Source organism: Liolophura sinensis, chromosome 3 (genome assembly GCF_032854445.1).
Source record: "Liolophura sinensis isolate JHLJ2023 chromosome 3, CUHK_Ljap_v2, whole genome shotgun sequence".
Taxonomy (NCBI): domain Eukaryota; kingdom Metazoa; phylum Mollusca; class Polyplacophora; order Chitonida; family Chitonidae; genus Liolophura; species Liolophura sinensis.
Window position 1 is genome coordinate 10240390 of NC_088297.1, and position 25794 is coordinate 10266183.

General features: G+C 39.7%; 2 protein-coding genes across 2 annotated transcripts in view; both read right to left on the reverse strand.

Annotated features, from left to right (window-relative positions):
- Window positions 1-1100: 1100 nt before the first annotated feature.
- On the reverse strand, window positions 1101-6809 carry LOC135464070 (uncharacterized). The gene is made up of 2 exons (XM_064741552.1): window positions 6617-6809; window positions 1101-3486 (listed from the first exon to the last, which is right to left on the reverse strand). The coding sequence occupies exon 2, from the start codon at window positions 3377-3379 to the stop codon at window positions 1940-1942; it is 1440 nt and encodes a 479-aa protein (XP_064597622.1). The 5' UTR covers window positions 3380-3486; window positions 6617-6809; the 3' UTR covers window positions 1101-1939.
- A 3857-nt stretch (window positions 6810-10666) lies between these two features.
- LOC135463338 (uncharacterized protein C8orf34 homolog) overlaps window positions 10667-25794 on the reverse strand; it is a 28531-nt gene continuing 13403 nt past the window's right edge. Inside the window, 13 exon segments of the mRNA XM_064740599.1 lie at window positions 10667-11775; window positions 13264-13305; window positions 13815-13920; window positions 15068-15206; window positions 17819-17888; window positions 18519-18552; window positions 19012-19073; window positions 19909-19968; window positions 21638-21681; window positions 22274-22314; window positions 22766-22833; window positions 24095-24243; window positions 24816-24967. Coding sequence (XP_064596669.1) covers window positions 11768-11775; window positions 13264-13305; window positions 13815-13920; window positions 15068-15206; window positions 17819-17888; window positions 18519-18552; window positions 19012-19073; window positions 19909-19968; window positions 21638-21681; window positions 22274-22314; window positions 22766-22833; window positions 24095-24243; window positions 24816-24967 — 975 coding nt within the window. The 3' untranslated portion in view covers window positions 10667-11767.

Below are 25794 nucleotides of genomic sequence, written 5' to 3' on the forward strand. Positions count from 1 at the left end.
GAAAACCAAATCTCCAAATTAAACAAACAAGCGTTCGATCTGAGAAACCTTATTGATTAAAACCCAAATAAAACCTAGCGAGAGATTAATTCAACACTTTTTACCCAAGGTATACTGATTGGTGGGATTAATCCTGGGAAACAGCTGATTTCACAATAACCGTAGTTACACCAGGAAAACTTGCCATCTCTGTTGCATTTATTCATTTATTTGATTGGTATTTTAAGTCGTACTGAAGAATTATACGGCAGCGGCCAGGATTATATGATGGAAGGAAACTAGGCAGAGCTCGAGGGAAAACCCACTACCATCCTCAGGATGCTGGCAAACCTTCCAACGTACGACTGGAGAGGGAGCCAGCATGAGCCAGCGACCCTATTGGTATCGCGATCGTTTGTGGTAATAAGCAAAATACTTTTATTTCAACAATGGAGGCCATTTTTGATTATAGCTTAAAGACGAAATATAATATCCCACAATTCCTCAATATCGCTTTGTCCAATTTTAGTCATATGGCTCATATTTCCAGCATAGTGAAAGTAGACTACCATATGGCAGGAGTTCAGTTTATTGAAGATGAAAAGCAAACATATATCAACAGAGGGACATAAATCAAACAGACAAACTCACCACTTTTGCACCAAAGGTGTTTTTTATGACTCAATGTTGCTGGTGTCCAGTTGTTCCGCTCTTCCATTCTGAGAATTTGTTTATATTCAAGCTTGCTGTCGTGGAAAATACATCACACTCAAAAAAAAAAAAAAGCTGTGGTCCAGCGCATCCTTCACTGGATGTAGCCACTCCACTTGATATTCTTCTTCTACTAAATGTTGCCTTCTACTAGATTTTGTCACTTCACTGGATGTTGCCACTCCACTAGATGTTGCCCTTCTACTAGATGTCCTTTCGCTGGATGTTGCTCTTTAACTGGGTTTAGCCACTCCACCAGATGTTGCCATTCCACTAGATGTCCCTTTACTAGATGCTGCCCTTCCACTAGATGTTGTTGTAGTGCCCCACCCCTCCTCCCCATCTACACATTTTCTTTTGGTGTAAGGAAGTGTTGTAGCCCCCCCCCCCCCCCACCTCAACTGCACGTTTTTCTTGTTCTTAAATATACACATACGCTGAATATATTATTATATTTAGTAGTCCGTTTCCGCTAACTCTATGTTGTGTAAGTTACAAATGCAACTATTGTCGGCGCACTCGACGGACGTTGATTTCGGAAGGAACAACGTGGCTTTGCCTTCTCTGTTTCTTTATTGGAAATATTGCTGTTGCAGATATGTTTATCATTGTACTGTGTGCCAAATATGAGATGTAATGGTGTCCGAACGAACTGAAACGTGATTTTGGTTGTTTCATTGAGTAAAATGTAATAATTTGACATAACAGAAGTTTCAGGCGATTAGTGATGTTTACCATGGTAGCGCCATTGTAAAAACTTTGTGTTGTCTAGATTTGATAAACTAAAGCATTTTGGTTGCTTACTGTATTGTTAGTTGCTTTAAATAATGTTTCTAGATACTGATAATTAACCACTGTGACACTGAGAGAACTAAATGGATAAGATTTATTTCTTTTTGGACTGTACACAACATACTAAGTCACAAAGTATGGAAGCCCGTTATGTTCGTGTTGTCATTACTTTGATTAAAATGTAAGTTTGAACTGTAATAAATATTTTCGGCACTCCCCGGACGTTGATTTCGGAAGGAACAACGGGGCTTTGCCATCTCTGTTTCTTTACTGGAAATATTGCTGTTGCAGGTATTTCCAGAGGGAGTCCGTATATGATGTCCTGTACATCTAGTGGCTTGTGTATGAGCTACCTCATTCCCTCATATATATATATATATCCGGTGTTACATCGTTCCTTCAGTGGGCGTTGCTCGTCCACTAGTAGTTGCTTCTGTACAGGACTTGTATTCTGTCGCTATGCTCTCTTGCACTTTTCCAATACTGGCATTTGTGTATCACCATATGACACTGTACTCTTCGACGTTGTTCCTTTGAACGATAGGTCCTTCCGCTTCACAGCTCTCTCTGTACTACACAGCAATGTACCTGCTGACTCTGCGTGAAATGCTAATGTATATGCACATGGGTTCTTCATGCCTGCTTTATGATCAGTCAGCTTATAACTGGGACATAACCTTGTATTTTCTGGCCTATTTTTCCCACAAGACGAAAAACTGGAATTACACCCAGCTTCTTCTTTACGTGGTTCTTTAATTTTTGGTCTTGCACCCCCATAACGCAAGACTGTTTGATTAACTTCAACATTCTGAGAAGGCTCTGAACTGTGAATATCAAAGGGCAATACCTCTGAACTCTGCCTTTGCTTCTTTCCTCCATCATCAGATTGTCCAGGCAAACTTACCTCAGTGAGTTCCAAAGGTTGGACTTGTAGAGCATCAAGGGTGCCTAACCCAGTGGACTTTAAACCTGCTTCAGCAGATGACGCTGTTCCATGTACATTAACATGCCGTAATGTTTCCTGCTCCTGTTTTACTGACTCAACCTCTAATTTCTTCAATTTTCTCCTCAATACTTCCAGAATGTCGGCACTCTCTGTCTCGTCGGGGTCCATTTTGAACCGGCAGAGAATAGATTTGGTTTGTGACTGAGTCATGTCATGACTTCGTTTGCACCTGGTGCCAAATTTACAATTTCCGAGAACAAATCGCCTACACAAATGCAAAAAGGAACAGTCTTCTCTATCACACCCTGATCGTCCGTTGTAACGGAAGCATAGTCCAGGTGTTCGTTTTCCACTTGACATTGTCTTGGTATTGGTTGTTAAGTTTAGAGCTTTCTTAAAGAAGATTGCCAAATGTTCTTGTGACAAACTGTCCAGTAAGTTCGACTTTAGTATGAGCAGGTTATGCTCACTCTTCAGTTTCTTTCCCCATTGTGAATAATGGCCACCGAGTTCTCCAAGAAGATGAAACTTGCTGACATGTAAGTCCCCGCACTTTCCTTTGCAACTGCAATTCTTTTGGGTCCACGTCTTACATACTTCCACGTCTGTGTGCGGTTGTACCCTCAACACCTCTTTCATGCCACAAATCTCACGAGTGACTTTAAAGAGAAACGGGTAATTCTGCAAGAATTCAGTCAGCATCTCCTCGGTATTGCTTCTGGTTACCATGTTCTTTTTTGTCATGCGTACTTCTTCAGTAAGTTCCAACAATCTAGCAATGGTCACTGGCTGGTCGGTTTCTAATATTTCCTGACAGAGAACAGCTAGAACAATCTTTGCAGTTGAGTCAGATTTCACCTGCTTTACATAATCAGCATCAGAGTCAAACAGCGCCATTTTACTAGCCTGGTTATCTCCCTTAATATTGAAGCCAGAAATGTAAATTATCATAAAGATTGACGGTTAGAAAGTCGAACGGTTGTGGAAAACTCTTCCAATCTTGGTAAACTGGTGAAATCCAAAACTTTCAATCTTCAAGTAAAGGCACAACAGAGAACCTGGAATTTCAAAATACAAAACAAAATGAAACAATCTACTGAGACCTGTTTACACACTATGTAGACGAAGCCGTCGGCTAAATTTTATCCACCAGACTTTGGTTCATCGCACGCAAATTTTTGCACAACGCACGCAAGTTTTGGCACATAGGCCTATTTTCGTAACGCCAACTTCCTCATCGGAAGGCTCTGTTACAATACACGAGCCAGGCCTTACCAAATATTAAAAGTTAAAACCGATTTCTTGGTTAATGTCTTCATTGGCTTCAGATCTCCAGTACTCTGGTTCCAGGATTCAGTATATAAATATGCATGGGGTATTGTGTCGTACTTTGCAATTTTTAAGTCATGTGATGACGTAGGCTTCAGTCAGTGAAGATATTTGTCAACCTCAGCAGGTAAAACAATGCTCCACATGAGGCAGCAGGTAAACCCTTCTGATAAAATCCTGTAAGAGAGGATTTATTCATGCCAATTAGCACCTGATCATACACCCACCATATTCACATTTCACAAAATTCAAAATACTTCGGGGCCTCCGTGGCTCAGTTGGTTAGTACGCTAGCGCAGCGTAATGACCCAGGAGTCTCTCACCAATGCGGTCGCTGTGAGTTCAAGTCCAGCTCATGCTGGCTTTCTCTCCGGCCGTAAGTGGGAAGGTCTGCAAGCAACCTGCGAACGGTCGTGGGTTCCCCCGGGCTCTGCCCGGTTTCCTACCACCATAATGCTGGCCGCCGTCGCATAAGTGAAATATTCTTGAGTACGGCGTAAAACACCAATCAAATAAATAAATAAATAAATCAAAATACTTAGCCAATCTCATACGGGGTAAATCATCTACAAATGACTTAAAAGAAAAGACAACATTATACCAAATATGTGATTATCGATAAAGTGTCCCACACGATGTTTAAAAACTGCCTTTTATCCTATATGAGCTCGGAATACGGGCTATTACCAAGCACATCTAAACAAAATGGGCCTGGCCATTTGATCTTATAATATTTGTTATCTTTTCTTGTAATATTAACACACCTGACCATATATGGAATTCTCCATTTTTTATATGAGCGTTGATCATATATTATACTCTTTGTTAATAATGTGTTAACTACATAGGCTGTGGTAAAGATGTTTTTTGTATTGTTTTGTAAACATTAGCAAAGTTTATTTGTTTACACGGCACTTTCATGATTGCAGGTGTCATTAGCAGAAAATAGATGTAGGTCATTCCCAGAACCCTGACAGGCCCCGATAGCACGGTTGGTAGAGCGTTCGCTTCGGGATCGGTAGATCCAGGGTCAATCCTGGGTCGAGTCACAACTAAGACCTCTTAAAACAGGAACTTGCAACTTCCTCGCTTGGCGTTCAGCATGAAGGGGATAGTGCAACGACTGGTTGACCCATATCAGTATAATGACTCATGTGGTGTGGCTTACTTGCCTCCGGTAAGGCGTCTCTGTGAAACAGCACTAGATAAAAGGGCAGTGGAAATCCGTCCTGCAACAAGGAGGCACATTACATGCACTCTAAGAATTCCTTCGTCGTCATATGACTGAAAAATTGTTAAGTACGACGTTAAACCCCAAGCACTCACTCACTCATTCCCAGCACCCTGGTACTTGAACTTACACACATGCACATAAGCTCTCGGCAGACTAGAAAGGAGAAGGCACAGTTGTTCGAGTGTTTACTGCGCAACATCCACTTTTTGTGGAGAACCCTAAGCATGCCAGGAAAACCTATGTATTTTTGGAAAAAATCCTCTGAACGCTTGCAGTTGGGTGTATAGGACAACACATACATGTAGGTATTTATTCATGTTGCAGCAGGTAGAATTTGTCACAAAAATTTTTACAGTTCCAGTACTGTAGTAAAGCAGTAAGTCCATACTAATCTGCTGTCAGAAATGTTACGTATAGCATCTGCACACAATATTCCTTTATTCTATTTTTTTTTTGACCAGTGAAGCGACATCGTGTTTCCGGTTAGTCTAACATTGCGCATATCATGACCTCACAAGAATTCCTTATTAGAAATGTATTTATGGAGTTACTACTTAATCACGTCAGAAAAAAAATGTCATTTTATCACGTTTGTTAACTTATGTTATATTATTTGTTGTCTTTTCTTTTAAGTATAAATGATCTGACTTCCCCCTGCTCAGTTCAACAAGTACTAGTGACGTTAGCCAGAGCTTAATGGTGTGCATACGTGGACATGCATTTCCCTGTATGCCATGCGGTTGAGCCTGTAAGCATATAAAAGCAATGTAAACAAAAAGATTGATTTCATCATGTACACGGAAAAACTGATGTGGTCAAAACTTAAATCTATAAGAAATGGGAGTGAATGCTTTAAGGCGTTTAACGTCGTACTTAACAATTTTTCAGTCATATTTATTTTTTCATTTATTTGATTGGTGTTTTACGCCGTACTCAAGAATATTTCACTTATACGACGGCGGCCAGCATTATGGTGGGGGGAAACCGGGCAGAGCCCGGGGGAAACCCATGACCATCCGAAGGTTGCTGCAAGACCTTCTCACGTACAGCCAGAGAGGAAGCCAACATGAGCTGGACTTGAACTCACAGCGACCGCATTGGTGAGAGGCTTCTTGGTCATTACACTGCACTAGCGCGCTAACACACTGAGCCACGGAGGCCCCTTTTCAGTCATATAACGACGAGGAGTCGCCAGGTGTGTGTATATGTACTATTAGTCGTCATGTTTGAGTTGAGGGGGGATACGAAATATTTACATAGTGAGTTTTGATCGGAGGGCAATTGGCCAGTCAGATAGCAAAGAAACTACTCTGATGGACAATAATGTGTCTTCTCCTGGCAGCTTGCGCCCCATTCACTAAGTCACTTTATACTGACGCCGGGCCGACCAGTCATGTTTCCTTGCTCTAACCTGTCAGTGCTGAGCACCGGGCGAGTCAGCAGCAAGTGCCATTTCCACGGCTTAAACTCTTTGGTATGACCCGACCCTGGTTTGAGAAATGGGGTACTGCAATGTGATAGACCTACATATATGTACTTCACTTACTGAGTATTTGGACTTTAGTACAAATCGCAGCTTTGACTGTTTCAAAATATCGGCATGAAAAAGCGGCGGTCCGCCATACCTTATGAGAAAAGGCTGTCTGGGAACGACGCTTTCGCTATTTGGCTTTACCCCCGTATACCAAATTTACGGTTTTCCGGCGTATCCTGGGGCCAATTTCATAAAGCTGTGTACATCTACGGAATAAAATTACCGTACGGAAAATTTACGCAAGTGCATTTGCCAAGTCAACGCCAATTTCATAAACCTCTCCGTACTTTTCTCCGTAAAAGCAGGTCCATTTTTGGATGTCGTTATGGATAGACGTGTTACGACAATCAGAAATAAATGAGTGCATATGCGGGCGGGTAGATCCCGTCGCTGCTTGTGCAAGTCGCACGTATGCCAAAGGTACGCCGGCTTAATTTCATTGTCACCTGTTGGGATATTCATTTCAAATCATTACTTTTGTACTTTCAGTTTACAGCCCAGCTGGTTTTGATGAAGTTTAATGTGATAGCGCTGGAAGTTCAGTGAGTTTTTGTAGTGCACCTGATAGATAACATAATCGGGTGTGACGTCAGGCGGGAAGAAAATGGCGGTCCGAAGTTGACAACACGAATTGATGACAAACAGGTTAGAAATACTCAGATATGGAGGAGTATAAGGTATTATTTACAACTGGATTAGGTAAACAGGTCGTTGAGGTAAGTTACTGCTTGTATCCGTGTATTTTATGAACTGACACATGTTTATTTCCTCAGGGTACACCGGTTACGCAAGATTTCAGATGAAAAACAAAAAGGTTTTCAAGGAGTCGTGCAATGACATATCAGATTTTATCTTTATGCTTGCCCTCTGCTTGTTAACCGTGCAAATATTCTACTCTACAAATACCACTGTACCGCATAGTGTTTAGTTGATGTGGTTTCATTTTTTGGCGGGGGGGGGGGCACAAGAAATTGCTTTACATTGCCTTGTGACATGATAATAAATCAGACATTGACAGCTGTCGTTTGTTACTTCAATCATCATGGCATTGAATGTTGTAAAGAAGGCAAAGAAATATATAGACAGCCTTTCCAACATTACTATAGAGGCAGTCTGACCCAGTATCTTAAGTGGGTTAGGTAGGCTACTATATAGGGCTTACCGGCTTTGCCAAGGATCTCGGCTCTGATCTTTCAATACAGGGTTTGTCGTAGATCCCCACGTATCAGACATATAAGCCGTAGTCCGCCGTATAAGCGAGGTCTCAGGCAATTACCCGCGTAATCTGGCTCTTTGGTCCCCCCTCCTCCCCCCAAGCACTCACTCACTCACTCCCACCTGATACTTGAACTTCCATACATGCACATAAGCTCTCCACACACTGGAAAGGAGAAGGCACAGTTGTTCGAGTGTTTACCGCACAACATCCACTTTTGTTGGAGATCCCTAAGCATGCCAGGAAAACCTATGTAGTTTTGAAAAAAATCCTATGAACTCTTCAGTTGGGTGTATAGCACAACACATACATGTAGGTATTCATTCAAGTTGAAACAGGTAGAATTTGTCACAAAAAATTCTACACTTTCAGTACCGTAGTAAAGCAATTAAGTTCGTACTAATCACAACCATCCGCAGTTTGCGCCGGACGATCCTAAGAACAGCTGGAGAGGACACCAGCATGAGCTGGACTTGAACTCATTGTGACCGCTTTTGGGTCATTGCGCCGTGCTGGCACACTAACTACCTTGGCCCCATGTAGCCCTTTTGTACATGCTATATATTTCCATGAATTCAGTTAATAATGGTCATTAAAAATATTTATTTCTTTACTTGATAGATAATTGTTTAAAGAATTTTTTCACTTATACGATGTCAGTTAGTTTTATGACTGACAGAAAACCAGAGTCCACAAGGTATCATAGACCTTTAACAAGTTAAACACGAATCTGCCCACTTTTGACGTACACTTAACAAATATAAAGATGTGTGAAGCAATTTTATATTGTTCGCGCTCAGTGTTAAACAACGTGTTCACTAAACAATAAGGATAAGTATTCGTTATCAATTGTGGCTTCAATTTCCACATTTTAGGGCAATAATCCAGAAACTATGGCAGCGTGAAAACAGAGTGGTCTGTAATCACAGTTCACAGCAGTCAGTACCGAGTGTGTCCACTGTTGGCATAACGAAGAGCGTGAACTGTGATTGCTGACTATTGTGTTTCCACAATGTCATATAGCTACTGAATTGGTAATGGATATTTACCCTTCATGCCCTTGTACTGAGAGAAAAGAATATAAAATTGCTTCGTGTGTTTATACTTTTCTCGAGTATGCTATTTTGACAATGAAACTTACATTTTTCAACTACAATATCATCTTATCAAACAAGCCTCAAAACACCTTTCTGACCAATACAACTCTCGCTGAGGATTAAACAAAACGTGCCTCTTAGTCAAGGGCTAAAGTCTACGTCATTTACCCTATATATATGCTCTCATAAATCATAAAGAATATTTTCCAGATTGTGGAACAAAACACAACCAGTCTTGTCCAGAAAAGGACAATCCATGTTTTATTCTTTAATCTAGATATAAAAATGTGAGTCTAAAGACTTCCTAAGCATGCTAGACACAAAACAGCAGAGTCTATCAAAAAACAACAACATAAAAATATTACAAGTATTAAAACGTGACGGCTTTTTACTCTTCATTCTATAGTAAGGTATCACAGTTTATCAGGGATATACACATTTAACTGCCCAAATCTACGATCAGTATGTAACTTATAACAGTAATGGATCGGATGGTAAAGATCTTTCAGATTCTTTACCCTCCCCCCCACCCCCGACTTCCAGATTAAAACTCGTAACAATGCGAACGAATTACAGAAAATTAAAAATGAGGGACGTTGCCTATGTTAGAAAATGTATATAGCATTAAAATAAACGTAGAACTAAAATGGACACATTCTATAAAAAAGATAATGAACACAATGTACTAACAGAAACAAATGCAGGTAGCTAAAAATTTCTAAACCCCACTGTATTTTTCACTACACAATATGGAAAAACTCTCTACAGGCAAACCAGCAGCTTGTCACTGGCCTGACATTACTGTGCGTGGTTTTTGACAAGAAAACAATGTACCATACAGCTGACTGACACATCAGTCACTCACAAAAGCAATCCCTGTACACCGCAGGAGGTGAAGCTCTTGTTAATGGTATAAGGTTGCTGTAAGTGTGCTAGTGGTGCGAATGTGGACTGATTGGGGGCACTAAAACAATGTCCCAGCTGGCTTTATCATCATATCCGCTCACCACATTCCCATACATCATGAAGAAGTAAAGTTAATGTAAAAGACAGAAGCTTGATGTAAGGGTTCTAATGGCGAGAAAATGGTGTGTCAGTAGTGTGCTAGTGGCGAGTCTGCAGTGTGTCAGTAGTGTGTTAGTGGCAAGCCTGTGGTGTGTCAGTAGTGTGCTAGTGGCGAGCCTGTGGTGTGTTTGTGGCCAGTCTGTGGTGTGTCAGTAATGTGTAAGTGGCAAGCCTGTGGTGTGTCAGTAGTTAACGGCAAGTCTGGTGTGTGCTATTGGTGAGTCTGTGGTGTGCTAGTGGCGAGCCTGTAGTGTGTCAGTGGCAAGCCTGTAGTGTGTTTGTGGCAAGTCTGTGGTGTGCTAGTGGTGTGTCAGTAGTGTACTAGTGGTGCAAATGTGGACTGATTGTGGACACTAAAACAATGTCCCAGCTGGCTTTTATCATCGGATTCACTCACCAAATCACACCATACCATGAAGAAGTAAAGCTAATGTAAACGATACAGGCTGGATGTAACTGATGTAACTCCAGTGTGTGTCTCATTATTAAGGCTATCTCAAGTTTGTTTTCTTATACTTAGACTTAAGCAAAACCAATCATATTTTACTCTATGTCAACTTGATAGAGAAGTATCTTTTTAAACGTTAAAAAAGATACACAGGGAGCCAAACAAAACACAGCCAGCATAAAACATACTTAAAGTGAACATAAAGCCTGCCACTAAATATACATAGAAAAAAATGATATAGGACACAGTTATCGCACAAAAATAAGTAAAAAATTCTTTTGAAAGCCAAGAAGATTGAAGTTCAGCACTGGGATATTGCACTGACGGACAATACACTCCAATTAGCCATTTTGTAAATTGGCAATCACTAGTGCTGAAAGGGTCACATGATAATTTGGCTGTCACGTCAAAAAATCTGTTAGCTTTCGATTGTCAGTGTGGTTTCCTACAGTGGATAGACAGATATCGATGCAACAAATTGGGTTATGCAGTAGTTCAAGTGTTAAACTGGTGCATTTTGGACCACATAATTATGAGCACGAAATGGAGAACGGCTGCCTGTGTCACAATGCGTCCATGTTGGGCAGGAGACTGCAGTAACTTTGTCAGGGTGAGCTGGCAAGAAAACTGCCTTGGGAGAATCACTGCTCGAAGAAAAATACTGTGCCTATGCAGGATTTGTCCTCAGCAAAATCAAATTTAAAACAAAAATATCTTCCAAGAGTATGCTGTAAGTCAGAAGGTCCTGCTATGTTCGGTAAATTCCCTGAAGTCGATACCGGCCAGCTGGGGCAAATGCTTCCACCCATGCAGGACAAGGATGAAAAGGGCAGCTAAAGCATGATGCTTGTGTCCAGGAACATCTCCCTTACCAAGCACCAAACTAAAAGGTACTGAATGATCATTTTGATCATTTCCTATTTATTTTGTTGAAAAACAGTGTAGAATTTTCCCAAACATTTTCAGAACATTTCTGGAATACTACTTTATTAAGTATTTCAGCTTTATCGGCTAACTTTATGTTCACTTTAAATGTACAAACAGTAAACGTTAGGCGCAGGGCTGATATGGTAATGAGGTATACTAAAGTCCTTGAGAAAATCACGGGACAAATGGACGGAATGTTTAGACAATCCCACAAAGAAAAAACTTTGGTGGATACAATATCTATGAAAACTGGTTAAGAGCTGAACAATTTTACCAGTGACATGACACAGTGATACTGCCTTCAGAACTCTCCTCATCACATGAAAACACAGTGCACAGCTCATCAATGAGAGCTAGTCAGATTTTGTTCTTAACTAACCACTACATAAGGTTCCAGCCAGCACTGAGCCTAGAAGTATTACATGATACTGCCAAGAGGATGCTGTGACAAGCGGGTATCACCAGGAATGTGAAGCCTCATTTAAAGTGTCAGTAACCTGCAATTATAGCAAAATTAGAGTTTATTAGCAATTATAAGGGCAGAAAATCTATTTACTTGGCTGACTGGTGTTTTACATCGTAGTCAAGAATATTTCACTTACACAGTGGCGGCCAGCATTATGGTGGGAGGAAACCGGGAAGAGCCAGAAGCATATATACATGTAATGGCAGAAGACTGTGTGTTATCCTAATGCATTATCCTGTACACGACACGTGCCTTAATTTTCGCCGTTTTTTCCCCACCAGAGTCTAAATGGATTCCTGGAGGTATGCATTATGGGAAATCCACCAGAATCTAGTCCAAGTCTAGTGCCACATAGTTTTTGTATGCCTTATGGGAAATCCACCAGAATCTAGTCCAAGTCTAGTGCCACATAGTTTTTGTATGCATTATGGGAAATCCACCAGAATCTAGTCCAAGTCTAGTGCCACATAGTTTTTGTATGCCTTATGGGAAATCCACCAGAATCTAGTCCAAGTCTAGTGCCACATAGTTTTTGTATGCCTTATGGGAAATCCACCAGAATCTAGTCCAAGTCTAGTGCCACATAGTTTTTGCATGCATTATGGGAAATTCACCAGAATCTAGTCCAAGTCTAGTGCCACATAGTTTTTGCATGCATTATGGGAAATCCACCGGAATCTAGTCCAAGTCTAGTGCCACATAGTTTTTGTATACATTATGGGAAATCCACCGGAATTTAGTCCAAGTCTAGTGCCACATAGTTTTTGTATACATTATGGGAAATCCACCGGAATTTAGTCCAAGTCTAGTGCCACATAGTTTTTGTATGCATTATGGGAAATCCACTGGAATTTAGTCCAAGTCTAGTGCCACATAGTTTTTGTATGCATTATGGGAAATCCACCAGAATCTAGTCCAAATCTAGTGCCACATAGTTTTTGTATGCATTATGGGAAATCCACCAGAATCTAGTCCAAGTCTAGTGCCACATAGTTTTTGTATGCCTTATGGGAAATCCACCAGAATCTAGTCCAAGTCTAGTGCCACATAGTTTTTGTATGCCTTATGGGAAATCCACCGGAATCTAGTCCAAGTCTAGTGCCACATAGTTTTTGTATGCCTTATGGGAAATCCACCGGAATTTAGTCCAAGTCTAGTGCCACATAGTTTTTGCATGCATTATGGGAAATCCACCAGAATTTAGTCCAAGTCTAGTGCCACATAGTTTTTGCATGCATTATGGGAAATCCACCAGAATTTAGTCCAAGTCTAGTGCCACATAGTTTTTGCATGCATTATGGGAAATTCACCAGAATTTAGTCCAAGTCTAGTGCCACATAGTTTTTGCTCTCAGTGAACAGATTCAGGTAATTCCATGTTTCATAACTTTTAATGAACGATGTGGAAAAATCAATATAGTATGGTAAAAAACATTAGTTCGAAAGTGATGCAGAATCATGACTAAAAAGCAAAATGGATGAAATTTTATGTGTTGCACTATTTTAAGAACCTGACATACTTCTGTAGTCCCGAGCTTTCTGCACTCTAGCCCTTTGTGACCCTGACAGAACAAAGAAACAAAAGAATCATGAAATATATAAATCACATAAAACATGTAACACTTAAAACTTTTACGCAAGGATAAGAAGAATGTATTAATAAAATCATGGCTGCTTAAATTTGATTGTGTGCCGTAACTGGTAATATTAATGTAATTTTTCAATCTATTTGCATGTTTGCAAGGTGTTTATTCAAAAGCATATTCTGAAGGCATTATTCTGTGTTGACTGATAAAATTACACTTTTTGTGAATCCTTAAAACTGGCTAATTCCAACCATGTAGTTTTGAGTCCAAAATCAAATTTAAAAAGTGCATCAATTGCACTGAAAGTTGCTCATTTATATGTGAACAGGTTGAGGAATAAAGGTAGTCTCTACGAAAGACAGGAAGGTGTAATTTTAAAATCTTTCTGCAGCAAACACTAGCATAGCTGATGCTGGATACCACAGCAATGGGGCTTTTACCCACAATCATGACAATGCTTTTTGACAAGCAATCAAAGACCTCACCTTTCCAGTCTGAGATGCTGACGTCTGAGCCATCCCTCACTGCCCACCCCCCTCCAGAGCCTCCATACATGTCACCACTCTGCCTCACCGCTGAGTCCAAGGATTGCTGAACAAACAGATTGTTATATCAACTGTTTACTTTATTCTTCAAGGATGCTCTTGTTATACGACTCCTTTCCCAACATATCAAAAATTTACATATCCATCTATTTGATTGGGGTTTATTTATATATTTATTTGATTGGTGTTTTACGCTGCACTCAAGAATATTTCACTTAGCCCGGGGGAAACCCACGACCGTCCGCAGGTTGTTGGAAGACCTTCCCACGTACGGCTGGAGAGAAAGCCAGCATGAGCTGAACTTGAACTCATAGCAACCACATTGGTGAGAGGCTGCTGCATCATTACGCTGGGCTAGCGCGCTGACCAATTGAGCCACAGAGGCCCTCTATAGCAATAACAATAAACCTATAGAGCGTATCAATTTACTGCTTGTTTATAGAGCTACTTCAGTGTCAGGACCTGCATGTCCTAAAAGCACAGTAAAATTATAAGAATCAAGATAGTCTAGGTTAGTTTAGGAATTGAATTACTTCCTAAACTCTAAATTTGCATTGTATTCGAACCACTGTTGTTGATTTCGGAGTATAATATACAGGAACAAAAGTTTTCTGTTGCTTCAAATTTTGCCTGGTGTGATGTGATTTTTTTTTTTTTTTTGTGATGTTTCGGTGCGTGTGTACTTCATATATCTTTTATAAGCACACACACACATCGATAATTGTGAAGTAATAAAGGAAAAAACATTAGTTCATTGGACCGTCTTGTTATAGGTTGGAAGGGGTTTTACGAGTTTCCCACTATGTGTGAATACCAAGGGCTACAATGCTGTGTGGTTTTTTTTTTTTTAATACCCTCTTAAGACCTGGATGGGTGACATGCAAAATTGCTATCAAGCTTTAATTGGTTTTCTGTTTTGTGCAATTTTGGGTCAAACTGATGATTTATTTATTTATTTATTTGATTGGTGTTTTACGCCGTACTCAAGAATATTTCACTTATATGACGGCGGCCAGCATTATGGTGGGTGGAAACCGGGCAGAGCCCGGGGGAAACCCACAACCATCCGCAGGTTGCTGGCAGACCTTCCCACGTACGGCTGGAGAGGAAGCCAGCATGAGCTGGACTTGACAAACTGATGATACCTGATGTGTTAGTAATAATACCTGTAATTTATTAAATGCAAACTTCACCTGCACTTCTGGTCTGTACTGTGTTGAAAAGAGTTCATTGCTCTCCATGGATTGGCCAGTGTAGAGGTCAGCTGACCTGAGGGGTGCTGTGGCAGCCAATCGTTTGTCCCAAGGTGAGCTTCGGCCAAAGTCTTCAGATCTGAAATTAAATGACAGCAGAGCTAAAGTCTTTAGTTCAATGCAAAACAAGACTATAATACAGTAACTGTATTTTGCTTGAAGTTCGGCTTTTTTCAAGCGACACATTTTTTGGTGTTTTTTTTGGGAAGTTTGACAAATCAGAATAACATGTAAAGTATCTCTGTAATGCCTTTCTGCGCTTCTGACTGCAGTCTATAACCGACCAAATGTTTAGGTGAAGAACACTACATATTCACAAAGGCATCGTATTGAAAAACAGACACATGTATATGATTATTATGTCACAAAACATGCTATATCACTATATCACAAAACAAGCTAAAACTGCAGTCACTCATTCGCTAGGCTACACAAGACGTGCTTCGTGGGTCGTGGGTTCAATCCCAGGCATGGCCAGGGAATTTTGAAATTCCCCTTAATTCGTTGTTGTTAAGATCTGGGTGGCAGTAAGCGGTCGATAGTGCTCTTTTGTGTATTCTTAATACATTTATTTATTTATTTGATTGGTGTTTTATGCAGTACTCAAGAATATTTCACTTATACGACGACAGCCAGCATTATGGTGGGAGGAAACCGGGCAGAGCCCAGTGGAAACCCACAACCATCCGCATGTTGCTGCCAGACCTCTTTAACACATGGACTTCACTGACCACCAATATAATGTATGTTACATTAACATGTTACCAAAGGTTGGTGGTTTACTGGTTTCCACCAACCATGAGATTGTGTCAGTGAAATACTCAAGAGCATTGAGTTACACATTAATCATACCCAGGGGTAACAGCTTAGGCACCCATTCTGAAACGCACAGCCAGAAGTTTCACTATATTAATACATGAAAATACACCATAAAAACATGAAACTTTAGTGCTTGGGATCCCAAACTTCTGACTCCCAAACCCTTTTGATGAGTTCAAAAATGCCTTGGATAACTCCCTGAAAACATTCAGGAATCATGCCTCAACAGGTACATATCAAACATTGTACCTCAACAGGTACATATAAACATTGTACCTCAACAGGTACATATAAACATTGTACCTCAACACGTACATATAAGCATTGTACCTCAACACGAACATATCAACATTGTACCTCAACAGGTACATATAAACATTGTACCTCAACAGGTACATATAAACATTGTACCTCAACAGGTACATATAAACATTGTACCTCAACACGTACATATCAACATTGTACCTCAACAGGTACATATCAACATTGTACCTCAATAAGGTACATATAAACATTGTACCTCAACAGGTACATATAAACATTGTACCTCAACACGTACATATCAACATTGTACCTCAACACGTACATATCAACATTGTACCTCAACAGGTACATATAAACATTGTACCTCAACAGGTACATATAAGCATTGTATCTCAACAGGTACATATTAACACTGTACCTCAACACGTACATATCAAGATTGTACCTCAACAGGTACATATAAACATTGTACCTCAACAGGTACATATAAACATTGTACCTCAACACGTACATATCAACATTGTACCTCAACAAGGTACATATAAACATTGTACCTCAACAGGTACATATAAGCATTGTACCTCAACACGTACATATCAACATTGTACCCCAACACGTACATATAAGCATTGTACCTAAACACGTTCATATAAACACTGTACTGCAACATGTTCATATCAACATTGTACCTCAACAGGTACATATAAACATTGTACCTCAACAGGTACATATAAACATTGTACCTCAACAGGTACATATTAACACTGTACTGCAACACGTACATATCAAGACTGTACCTCAAAACGTACATATCAACATTGTATCTCAACAGGTACATATCAAACATTGTACCTCAAAACGTACATATAAACATTGTACCTCAACATGTACATATCAACATTGTACCTAACACGTACATATATACAACCCTACAGATATAAGGCCCCAGTCAAGAGGCAGCTGCCATTTGCACCCGATGCCAACTGGCAAATGTTTTACGTGACAGGCTGTATTTTCTACAGTCTGGCAAAAGAGCATTTTTGCTTGTACGTTAATTTACCCAACACAGTAACATCATCAAAAAGATCAGATGTATTTTTATGAGTATTTAGCAAACTGTCTATATTTCAAATTGTGGGAGACACAACACAATATATTAGTGACAACATTTTGAACTAAATAACATTACTGTTGGGTATAAAATAGTGGATCTGGTGACAACAAAAAAATTCCCCCCAAAAAAAAAGAATGGGATCAAGGAGCAGAAAAGTTAATCAGAGTTGGATTCTACCTCACTGGTCAAGAACAAGTAATTTGCATAGCGACACTCTAACAATCAATATCTCTCTGCCAGCAAAAGCACTAGGACAAAAAAACAAAAAAAAAACAAAAAGAGAAGAACAACTATGGAATGACTTGTTACATGGGAGATCATGACTGATGCAAGATGTACTGAAAAATCAAGAGGAGATGTACGCATAATCTGCAAAGATTCCGCTGGCAAAATTAGGCTTCAATCATTCTGATGTTAATAAGATTTTCCAACAAGGTTTTGGGTAGTTTTTACAGTCCTTAAATTTGCACAATTCAAGGGTTGATCACACTCACCTGTAGGGTGCTGCCATAGTAACAGCCTTGTGTGGAGAGCTAAGAGGGGGTCTGGGTAAAGGGGGCTCCCCTGGAAATATAAGACATCAATATACAACATGTACAATACAGAATGGAAATGAGAACACAATGCCCTCATGATTCAAAATGGATGATTTCACGAGACAGCGGTACATGTACTCACAAACACTAATCCTTCAATTACACATGAACTTCAGTGCTTTTCCAAAAAATTGTTTTCAGCATATTTCTCTGGTTATTATGAAAAAATTGTGAAAGTTTTTTTTTTTTCTGGGGGCCCGGGTAGGGGGGGGAATTCATTTAGTGAATTCAACAAATATTTTTTAAAAGGGGAGTTTCGGACTGCAACTAATTTTGTCGTTAAAGATGTTTAAAAAACAAAGTCCTTCTGTTAACCGGTACAAGAGGACTTTTTTTTACCTTTAGCGGTAGAAGAATTCGATATTCGAACTCAGAATTCCCCTATTATCCAACATTTCAGATTAAATACCTTTGCAGTTTTTCTCTAAGGAGGACTATTGAAAATTGAAGTATGGCAGCCATTATCAAAAGGACAAGAAAAAAACCATTTCCACATGTACACATAATTATGTTTGAAATTGCTGTACAGAATTATTCATGAAAAATATAAAATACAAAGTTTACATTTAGTAGATCATTAAACATTTGTTTGTCTTACCATCAGAGTCTTCTGTGTTCCATATGGGGTGGCGCTAAACAGAAAACAGGAATAGTAAACTTCAAAGAAACTGCTGATAAAGAAATGTAAACTTAAGCTCAATTTATTTCAATATTACTAGTAGCTCATTCAATCTCAATATTTTGACTAAAAAAATTATGTCATTACGTGTACTTGAATAGGTGAAATGTGTCAAATGAGGCACTTTAGAGTTGATGTATTGTTTTGACTGACTGTTGTTGTTGATCCAATTACTTTGTTTGACAGCTTGGCTGGGGGTTTGAGAAGAGAATACATATTTGATTTATTTATTTATTTATTTGATTGGTGTTTTACATCGTACTCAAGAATATTTCACTTATACGACGACGGCCAGCATCATGGTGGGAGGAAACCAGGCAGAGCCTGGCAGAAACCCACGACCATCCGCAGGTTGTTGGAAGACCTTTCCACATACGGCCGGAAAGGAGAAGAGAATATGCTAATATCTTACAGGTCCGGTAACCTGGGAAACGCTCTCAAATTCTTCATCACTTTCAGGGGTGTAACGGCTTCCTGTCAGAAGAAAACAAAGTTTATCAAAATGTATTAGATGAGTTATTTGCTGGATGAACGGTATAAAATGCTCATTATTATATAAGACTGTTATATACTTTAATTCATCAAGTTTTTCAACTACTGATGTGACCAATATTTTGAAACATTCTGAGAGACCTACGGGATGTAAATTAATCTACACAGTTATATGAAGCTGGCATCTGTGGGGACAAAAACAAATGACAAACAGTCTCATTTTCATAATAATTGTGCGAATAAATTCCACTGAACAAAACCGCTTTTGAAAAGGTTAAAGATTTATAGTAATCAGAGGTATTCACTTGAATAACCACTGAAACAATCAAAAAAAGACAAAAAAGTATCTACATTTTGACCTTAATATATGTGTATAAACACATCTATTTGTCATCTTCAAATAGTTAAACATACAGCTTTGTCTTTCAAAATCAGAGCCAAAAACATTTCATTGCTTACATATTTATTTACCACTTAGTTAACTACATCTGACAGCAACCTGCGGACGGTTGTGTGTTTCCCCCGGGCTCTGCCCAGTTTCCTCCCACCATAATGCTGGCTGCCATCGCATAAGCAAAATAGTCTTGAGTACGGAGTAAAACACCAATCAAAAAAATAAATAAATAATTGACAAGTGAAAGTCTTAGGAGCAAAGTGACGGTACAACTAGACTCAATAACATTGATTCTGTTTAATAAATAAAATGCTTCCTTTGTAAAACAAAATTACAAACACACACTGAGAAGGTGTGGAAGAGAGTAACACTGAAAGTACATCTGAACCATGGCAATGACAAATGACTGCCAGTACAACTTACCAATCAGAGAGCCATCTCTGTCAGAGTCATCAAAATCTGGGAGGTCACCATAGCGTATACCTGGAGCAGGTAAAACAGGTTTATTAGATTTATTTGATTGGTGTTTTACGCCATACTCAAGGGCATTTTTCTTATATGATGATAACCAGCAGTATGGTGGGAGGAAACCAGGCAGTGCCCAGAGGGAACCCACAACCATCCACAGGTCGCTGCCAGACCTTCTCATGTGCAACTAGAGAGGACGCCAGCATGACAGGTGAAACAGACAAAAACTGTCAAGCATGACAAAGCACATGCTAACACCTGAACCATACACAATATTTTCATCAGTCATCATATTTTGAATTATTACAGAAGGGTTATGTTGATGGATATGACAACAGATAGAACTATACACGTCATTATTTGTTGGTCTGGTATGTCTCAGTAAAATAAGTGATGCTAAATAAAATGGTACATGTCAATTTTATCCAGAAAGTTCCTCAAATCAAAAAATAATTTATTTATCTCTGTACAATCTACAAAAAGGTCTTTGGAAAGAAATAATAAGACGAGAAATTTCTACAGAAAAGTAAAATTTACTACACATCTGCAATCACTAGTATCATTTGTTGTTGGCGTGATAAACACAGGAATTTCATGTCCAAGCTGGGGGACCTCCGTGTCTCAGTTGGTTAGCGCGCTAGCGCAGCGTAATGACCCAGCAGCCTCTCACCAATGCGGTCACTGTGAGTTCAAGTCCAGCTCATGCTGGCTTCCTCTCCGGCCGTAAGTGGGAAGGTCTGTCAGCAACCTGCGGATGGTCGTGGGTTTACCCCGGGCTCTGCTCGGTTTCCTCCCACCATAATGCTGGCTGTCGTCGTATAAGTGAAATATTCTTGAGTACGGTGTAAACCACCAATCAAATAAATAAATAAATCATGTCCAAGATCAATGTTGGGATAAACAGTTATCTCCCCTTCTATGGGAACTCCAGATATCTTGATGACATGATTATTTACTAAATTTACAGCTCAGCAATTATAGCTAATCAAACAGTGAAGCCTACTATAATGGTCAGCGGGGGACTCCATGGCCAAAAGGGTTAGCACGCCAGGGTGGCGCAATGACCCAGGAGCCTACCACCAATGTGGTTGCTTGAGAGTTCATGTTCAGCTCATGCTGGCTTCCTCTATTACCGTATGTGGGAAGGTCTGCCAGCAACGTGCGAATGGCCATGGGTTTCTCTTGGGCTGTGCTCGGTTTTTCTCCTACCATAATACTGGCCGCCATCGTATAAGTGAAATATTCTTGAGTATGGCGTAAGCCATCAATGAAATAAATAAATATAATGGTCAGTGTGACATGCAGGTACTGTAAATCTTCGACCTTTTCAACCACTAAAGCACTCTTTTCATTGGAATGTATGCATAATGCATTCAATGATTATCATGGCACTAAAAATGATTCGTTTTTGTCATTTGACATGCAAGCTTCATAAAACTACATTTCTACACCCTAGAGTTCCCTCAAATTGTTTCAAAATATTGAATGTACGAATGATTGAAAAGGCTGAAGATTTAGGGTATATATACTGACCACCTGCCCAGAATCACACACTGGCTTCACTGCGTCTTGTCTTTGATGCGATGATGAGGACATATTTATTAAGCATGTGAAAGGCCATTTCGGAGAGATCACAAATATGATTTTTATAATTTTTTCGAAGTAGTAGTGTAAAGGTACATACCTCTGGCTGGCTCACTTGGCATGGGCCCACTTCCTGTGTACAGACTGAAACAAAGAAATCACACCTGATAGAGCCATTTGCTTTGTTTCTTTGCATTTCTGTTTTCCGCTTCCAAACAGGGCATACCACAGATTTTAATAACATCACTCACATTACATTACAAACTTCTGACTGGTAACACATGAAAAAAACAAAGCTGATATTTTGTGATAGGTTTACATTGACCTACACATTAAGAAATTTTCTCAAAATGCCATGGCATATTTGCTTGACCATTTTCAACTGCTACATTTTTTTAAACACAAAAAATCCATTAAAATTAAATTTCAACAATCTTCCACCGTAAAAGAAGAATATTCTTGACAATATTTTTTATGAAATTCACAACCGCAGCAGTTCATGCTTACGAGCTAACTGATTTGATTTGATTTTTTTTGCGGATAAAAAAACAGGCTAACACTAACACATCATTCTACTAACTTAATTTAGAGTGTCATGCAATGGAGCTTGATTGAATATGGACTGACTGAATCCAGTGTCTCTGCTTAACAAAAACTAAAATGCTATTTCTTAACAATATGCAATGTGAATTAAATGCAGTTCATAGTACATTTATGGCACTAGAAGTAAACTTACTTGATATTTAGCTTTACTTCTGGATCTGCTTGTCTCACGGTCTACAAAAGAAAAAAAACATATATTACTATACAGTTACCACAGTCAGTAATTACTAAAATATTAAATTTCCTTTGTAATAAACTGAAGAGGGGACCATTTTTCTCATGAATTGTTCACTAATATTACTGTGGTTAGGTTTATGAGTGAAGAAAACAGGAGCGTCTCTGGGTGAACCACCGACCTTAGCTAGATATCTGACAAACCAGTTAAAATTGTGACTGAAACAGCAAGAGCTGGAGTCAAACACTCTTACAGCTTTCTCAACAGATCTTACCTTGCTCATAAGATTTTACCTTTCTCGTCAGATCTTACGATGCTGACCTGAAGTTTACCTTGCTAACCAGACCTTAATTTTGCTGCTCACCACACATCATCTTGCTCACCCGATCTTATCCTGCTCACCCGATCTTACCCTGCTCAACAGATCTTACCCCACTCACCAGATCTTACCTTGCTTAATTTGTACCCTTTGTTAGGAACCTTCTCCACACCTTCTTTTCTCAAAGTCTCAGCATCTTCTGTTGTAAGAAATTCACAGATACATGAACGACTAATATCATGGACCACAGACCTACACATTGACATTGTTCTTATTCTAGTGAAAACCTGTGAAAATCTATTAACCTCTAGCTCTGTACTCCAGTCCTTTAATCAGAACTGTGTTTTCATCAAGGCTTTTGTGAGCTCTATGTTCACACGCTGTCTGCCATCGGTTCGGAACAGGCAAAGGTGGCTTTCATATGCGAAAACAACACATTGTCAATCACGTCACTGCCAACAGCGTACAATTCGAGCCCATCGTAACCTCTGGCGACGATGTTCGGCTGTCAACAACTGCCCTCTGAATGGTCGATAGGCCCTAATTCCGTGAGCCATGAGTCTCCTGGACACGGGTCTGCCTACTGACCCTGTGACCTAAGGCAATGATTGAGGATGACGTCACTGTCAGGAAGCAGTTCCTCAGGTGTAAGGTGCGCAGGTACCCTTCTTCTCTGGGCCTAGTTACCCTAGGCCTGCCTGTTCTTGGCCTGTCCGATGTCTGCCCTGTCTGTCTGTAACGTTGCATCAGAACTGTGTTTTCATCAACGCTTTTGTGAACATAGAGCTGAAGCTTCTTCGGCACCCTCCAACCATCTTATAAACTATTCTGGCATCATACAACATTCTCATCTGTCTACTCTCCCCTATTTGTGAATCTGTCCACTCTATCCCATGTACCATATTCTTAACTGTTGCTTACAGGTAGCATTACGCTACAGAAGTCAGATAACAGTCACTTCCTGGTTTAATGGTTACTTTAATACCTTAAACACAGGAGAGTTATGAGACCAACGTAAAATCACGTAAGTCGTGGAAGATGGCTTCCTCTCCGGCCGTAAGTGCGAATGTCTTCCAGCAACCTGCGGATGGTCGTGGGTTTACGCCGGGCTCTGTCCGGTTTCCTCCCACCATAACGCTGGCCGCCGTCGTATAGGTGAAATATTCTTGAGTAAAAGACCAATCAAATAAATGAATAAATAAATCAACAAAAGATGAACTGTGCAACAGCCACATAAGTGTCATCGACCTCTTACTGTCACCAAGATGACAACAGTGAGAGCAGAGAAATGTACCCATTCTTTGTTTAATTTCATAAAGTACACGTACATGTTGCCTAAGTAATGCGCTGTGATTGTTGTGGTTTTCTCATTTGATTTGCTCATTTTCTTTTTGTTACATGTTATTAAGAAACAGCTGTCAACACCTACTGTAAAACTTTGCCCTTATTTGTTCACTCACCCAACAGTTCAATGGCGTCATCATCTTCGGTCCTGTCACCGTTGTCATAGATACCAGAGTCTGTGGAGCGTCTATCTGCATCATTCACTATCTTCTCCAGCTCTTGACGGTGTTTCTCGGCTTGCAGTCGTGGCCCCTTCATGCGAGAACTAAAAACACAAAGAGATAAACAGCTGATAATTACACTCGAAGGAATTAAACACACCTTTTTTTATATTTATTTGATAGTTGCATAATACCATACTTAAGAACTTGTCATATTATAAGAGTTCTTGGGGTAAACCACCCACTTTTTTAAACACGGTTTAATGCATGCTAATCTTGACGCAGCAGTGCTGCCTCACTGAAACATCATGTCAAAGACAAAAGACACCCTATTCAATCACAGTTTACTCAATGCTGACAGGATGCACTATCTGGTCTCAGTAAACTTCAGACAGATAGTGTGAAATATTTTCTGTGAACTCTGCTTTATCTGATGTATTATCATATATTTTTGTAATGCTTTTGGGTCAGTTTTGATTTGATTACAATACAGAAGACTTAAGCATTATATTAAGACAAAGAAATCAAAATTGTAGCCCACAACACTGTGTAGCCCTACTATACAACGGTTTTAAGTTTTGACTTAAGTGACAAATCTCTTCAAGGAATCATCCCCTAAAATTCAAAAACCATTCAACTGTAAAATATTATCAAATTTTATCCAAATATAATTTACCTAACAGTTGAATCCGTCTCTTTCTTGATTGTCTCCCCTCTAGGAGCTCTCCTGTGTGGAGGAGAGATTAGCTCCCCAGCCAAGGGATCCTCAGTTTCTGATCGCTTGGGACCCTGGTAGCCTGAGCTAGTAAATAAGTTTTCTTCACCATCCTGGGGGAAAGAAAACAGAAATTATGTGATGAACAAAACAACGATGTCAACATTCTTATCTTGTACCAATATGTAGCTTAATTTTACCAGTATAAAACTTAACTTCAGCAGTGGGCCTACCTGGCCAAGTTCAGGTTGCTTGGCAACTGAAAGCACCAAAACAAATGGAACAGAGACAATGAAGTCTATTCTGTAAGATGGCCGCCGAGTTGGAGATCATGTGATTGCCCTAGCACAGGCAAAAACAAAATGGCCACCCCTAGCTGATGCGTAGGGCACAGACCCACATTTACCACTTTATCAGTGCCCAGTACGTCCTGGTGTTACGAAAAAAACCGAAAAAAACCGAAAAAAAAAACCCAAAAAAAAAACACCACACAAGCTCTACAGACCCAGATTATCTGGAAAGCTAAAAAATATTCAAATCCAACAAATACACTATTCCTGACATTGATTCACAAATGGGCATTTTCCTATGCTGTAACACTACATGTACGAGGACACTTCTTTTAAGTCACGCCCTCTGTTATGAAGGAGATGACATTGTTTCTAGTTTCAGGGCCGTCTTACAGAATCAGGTATCCATATACGTCCACTTCATTCCCCTGCCGCAGTAGCTACATGCATCATACGATGAAAGTTCAAAATAATGTGAGGCGGCATGGGGAAATGAGCATATTGGACGATATCATGAGGACCACTTGTATCTCTGATAACAATCTAAAATTATACTATGTATAATTATTATTTAGTATAGCATACATGTAAGTAAATTGTGAATATCAAAAAGTGTTTTTTTTTTGACATATTGTATGTCGCAGTAAGGC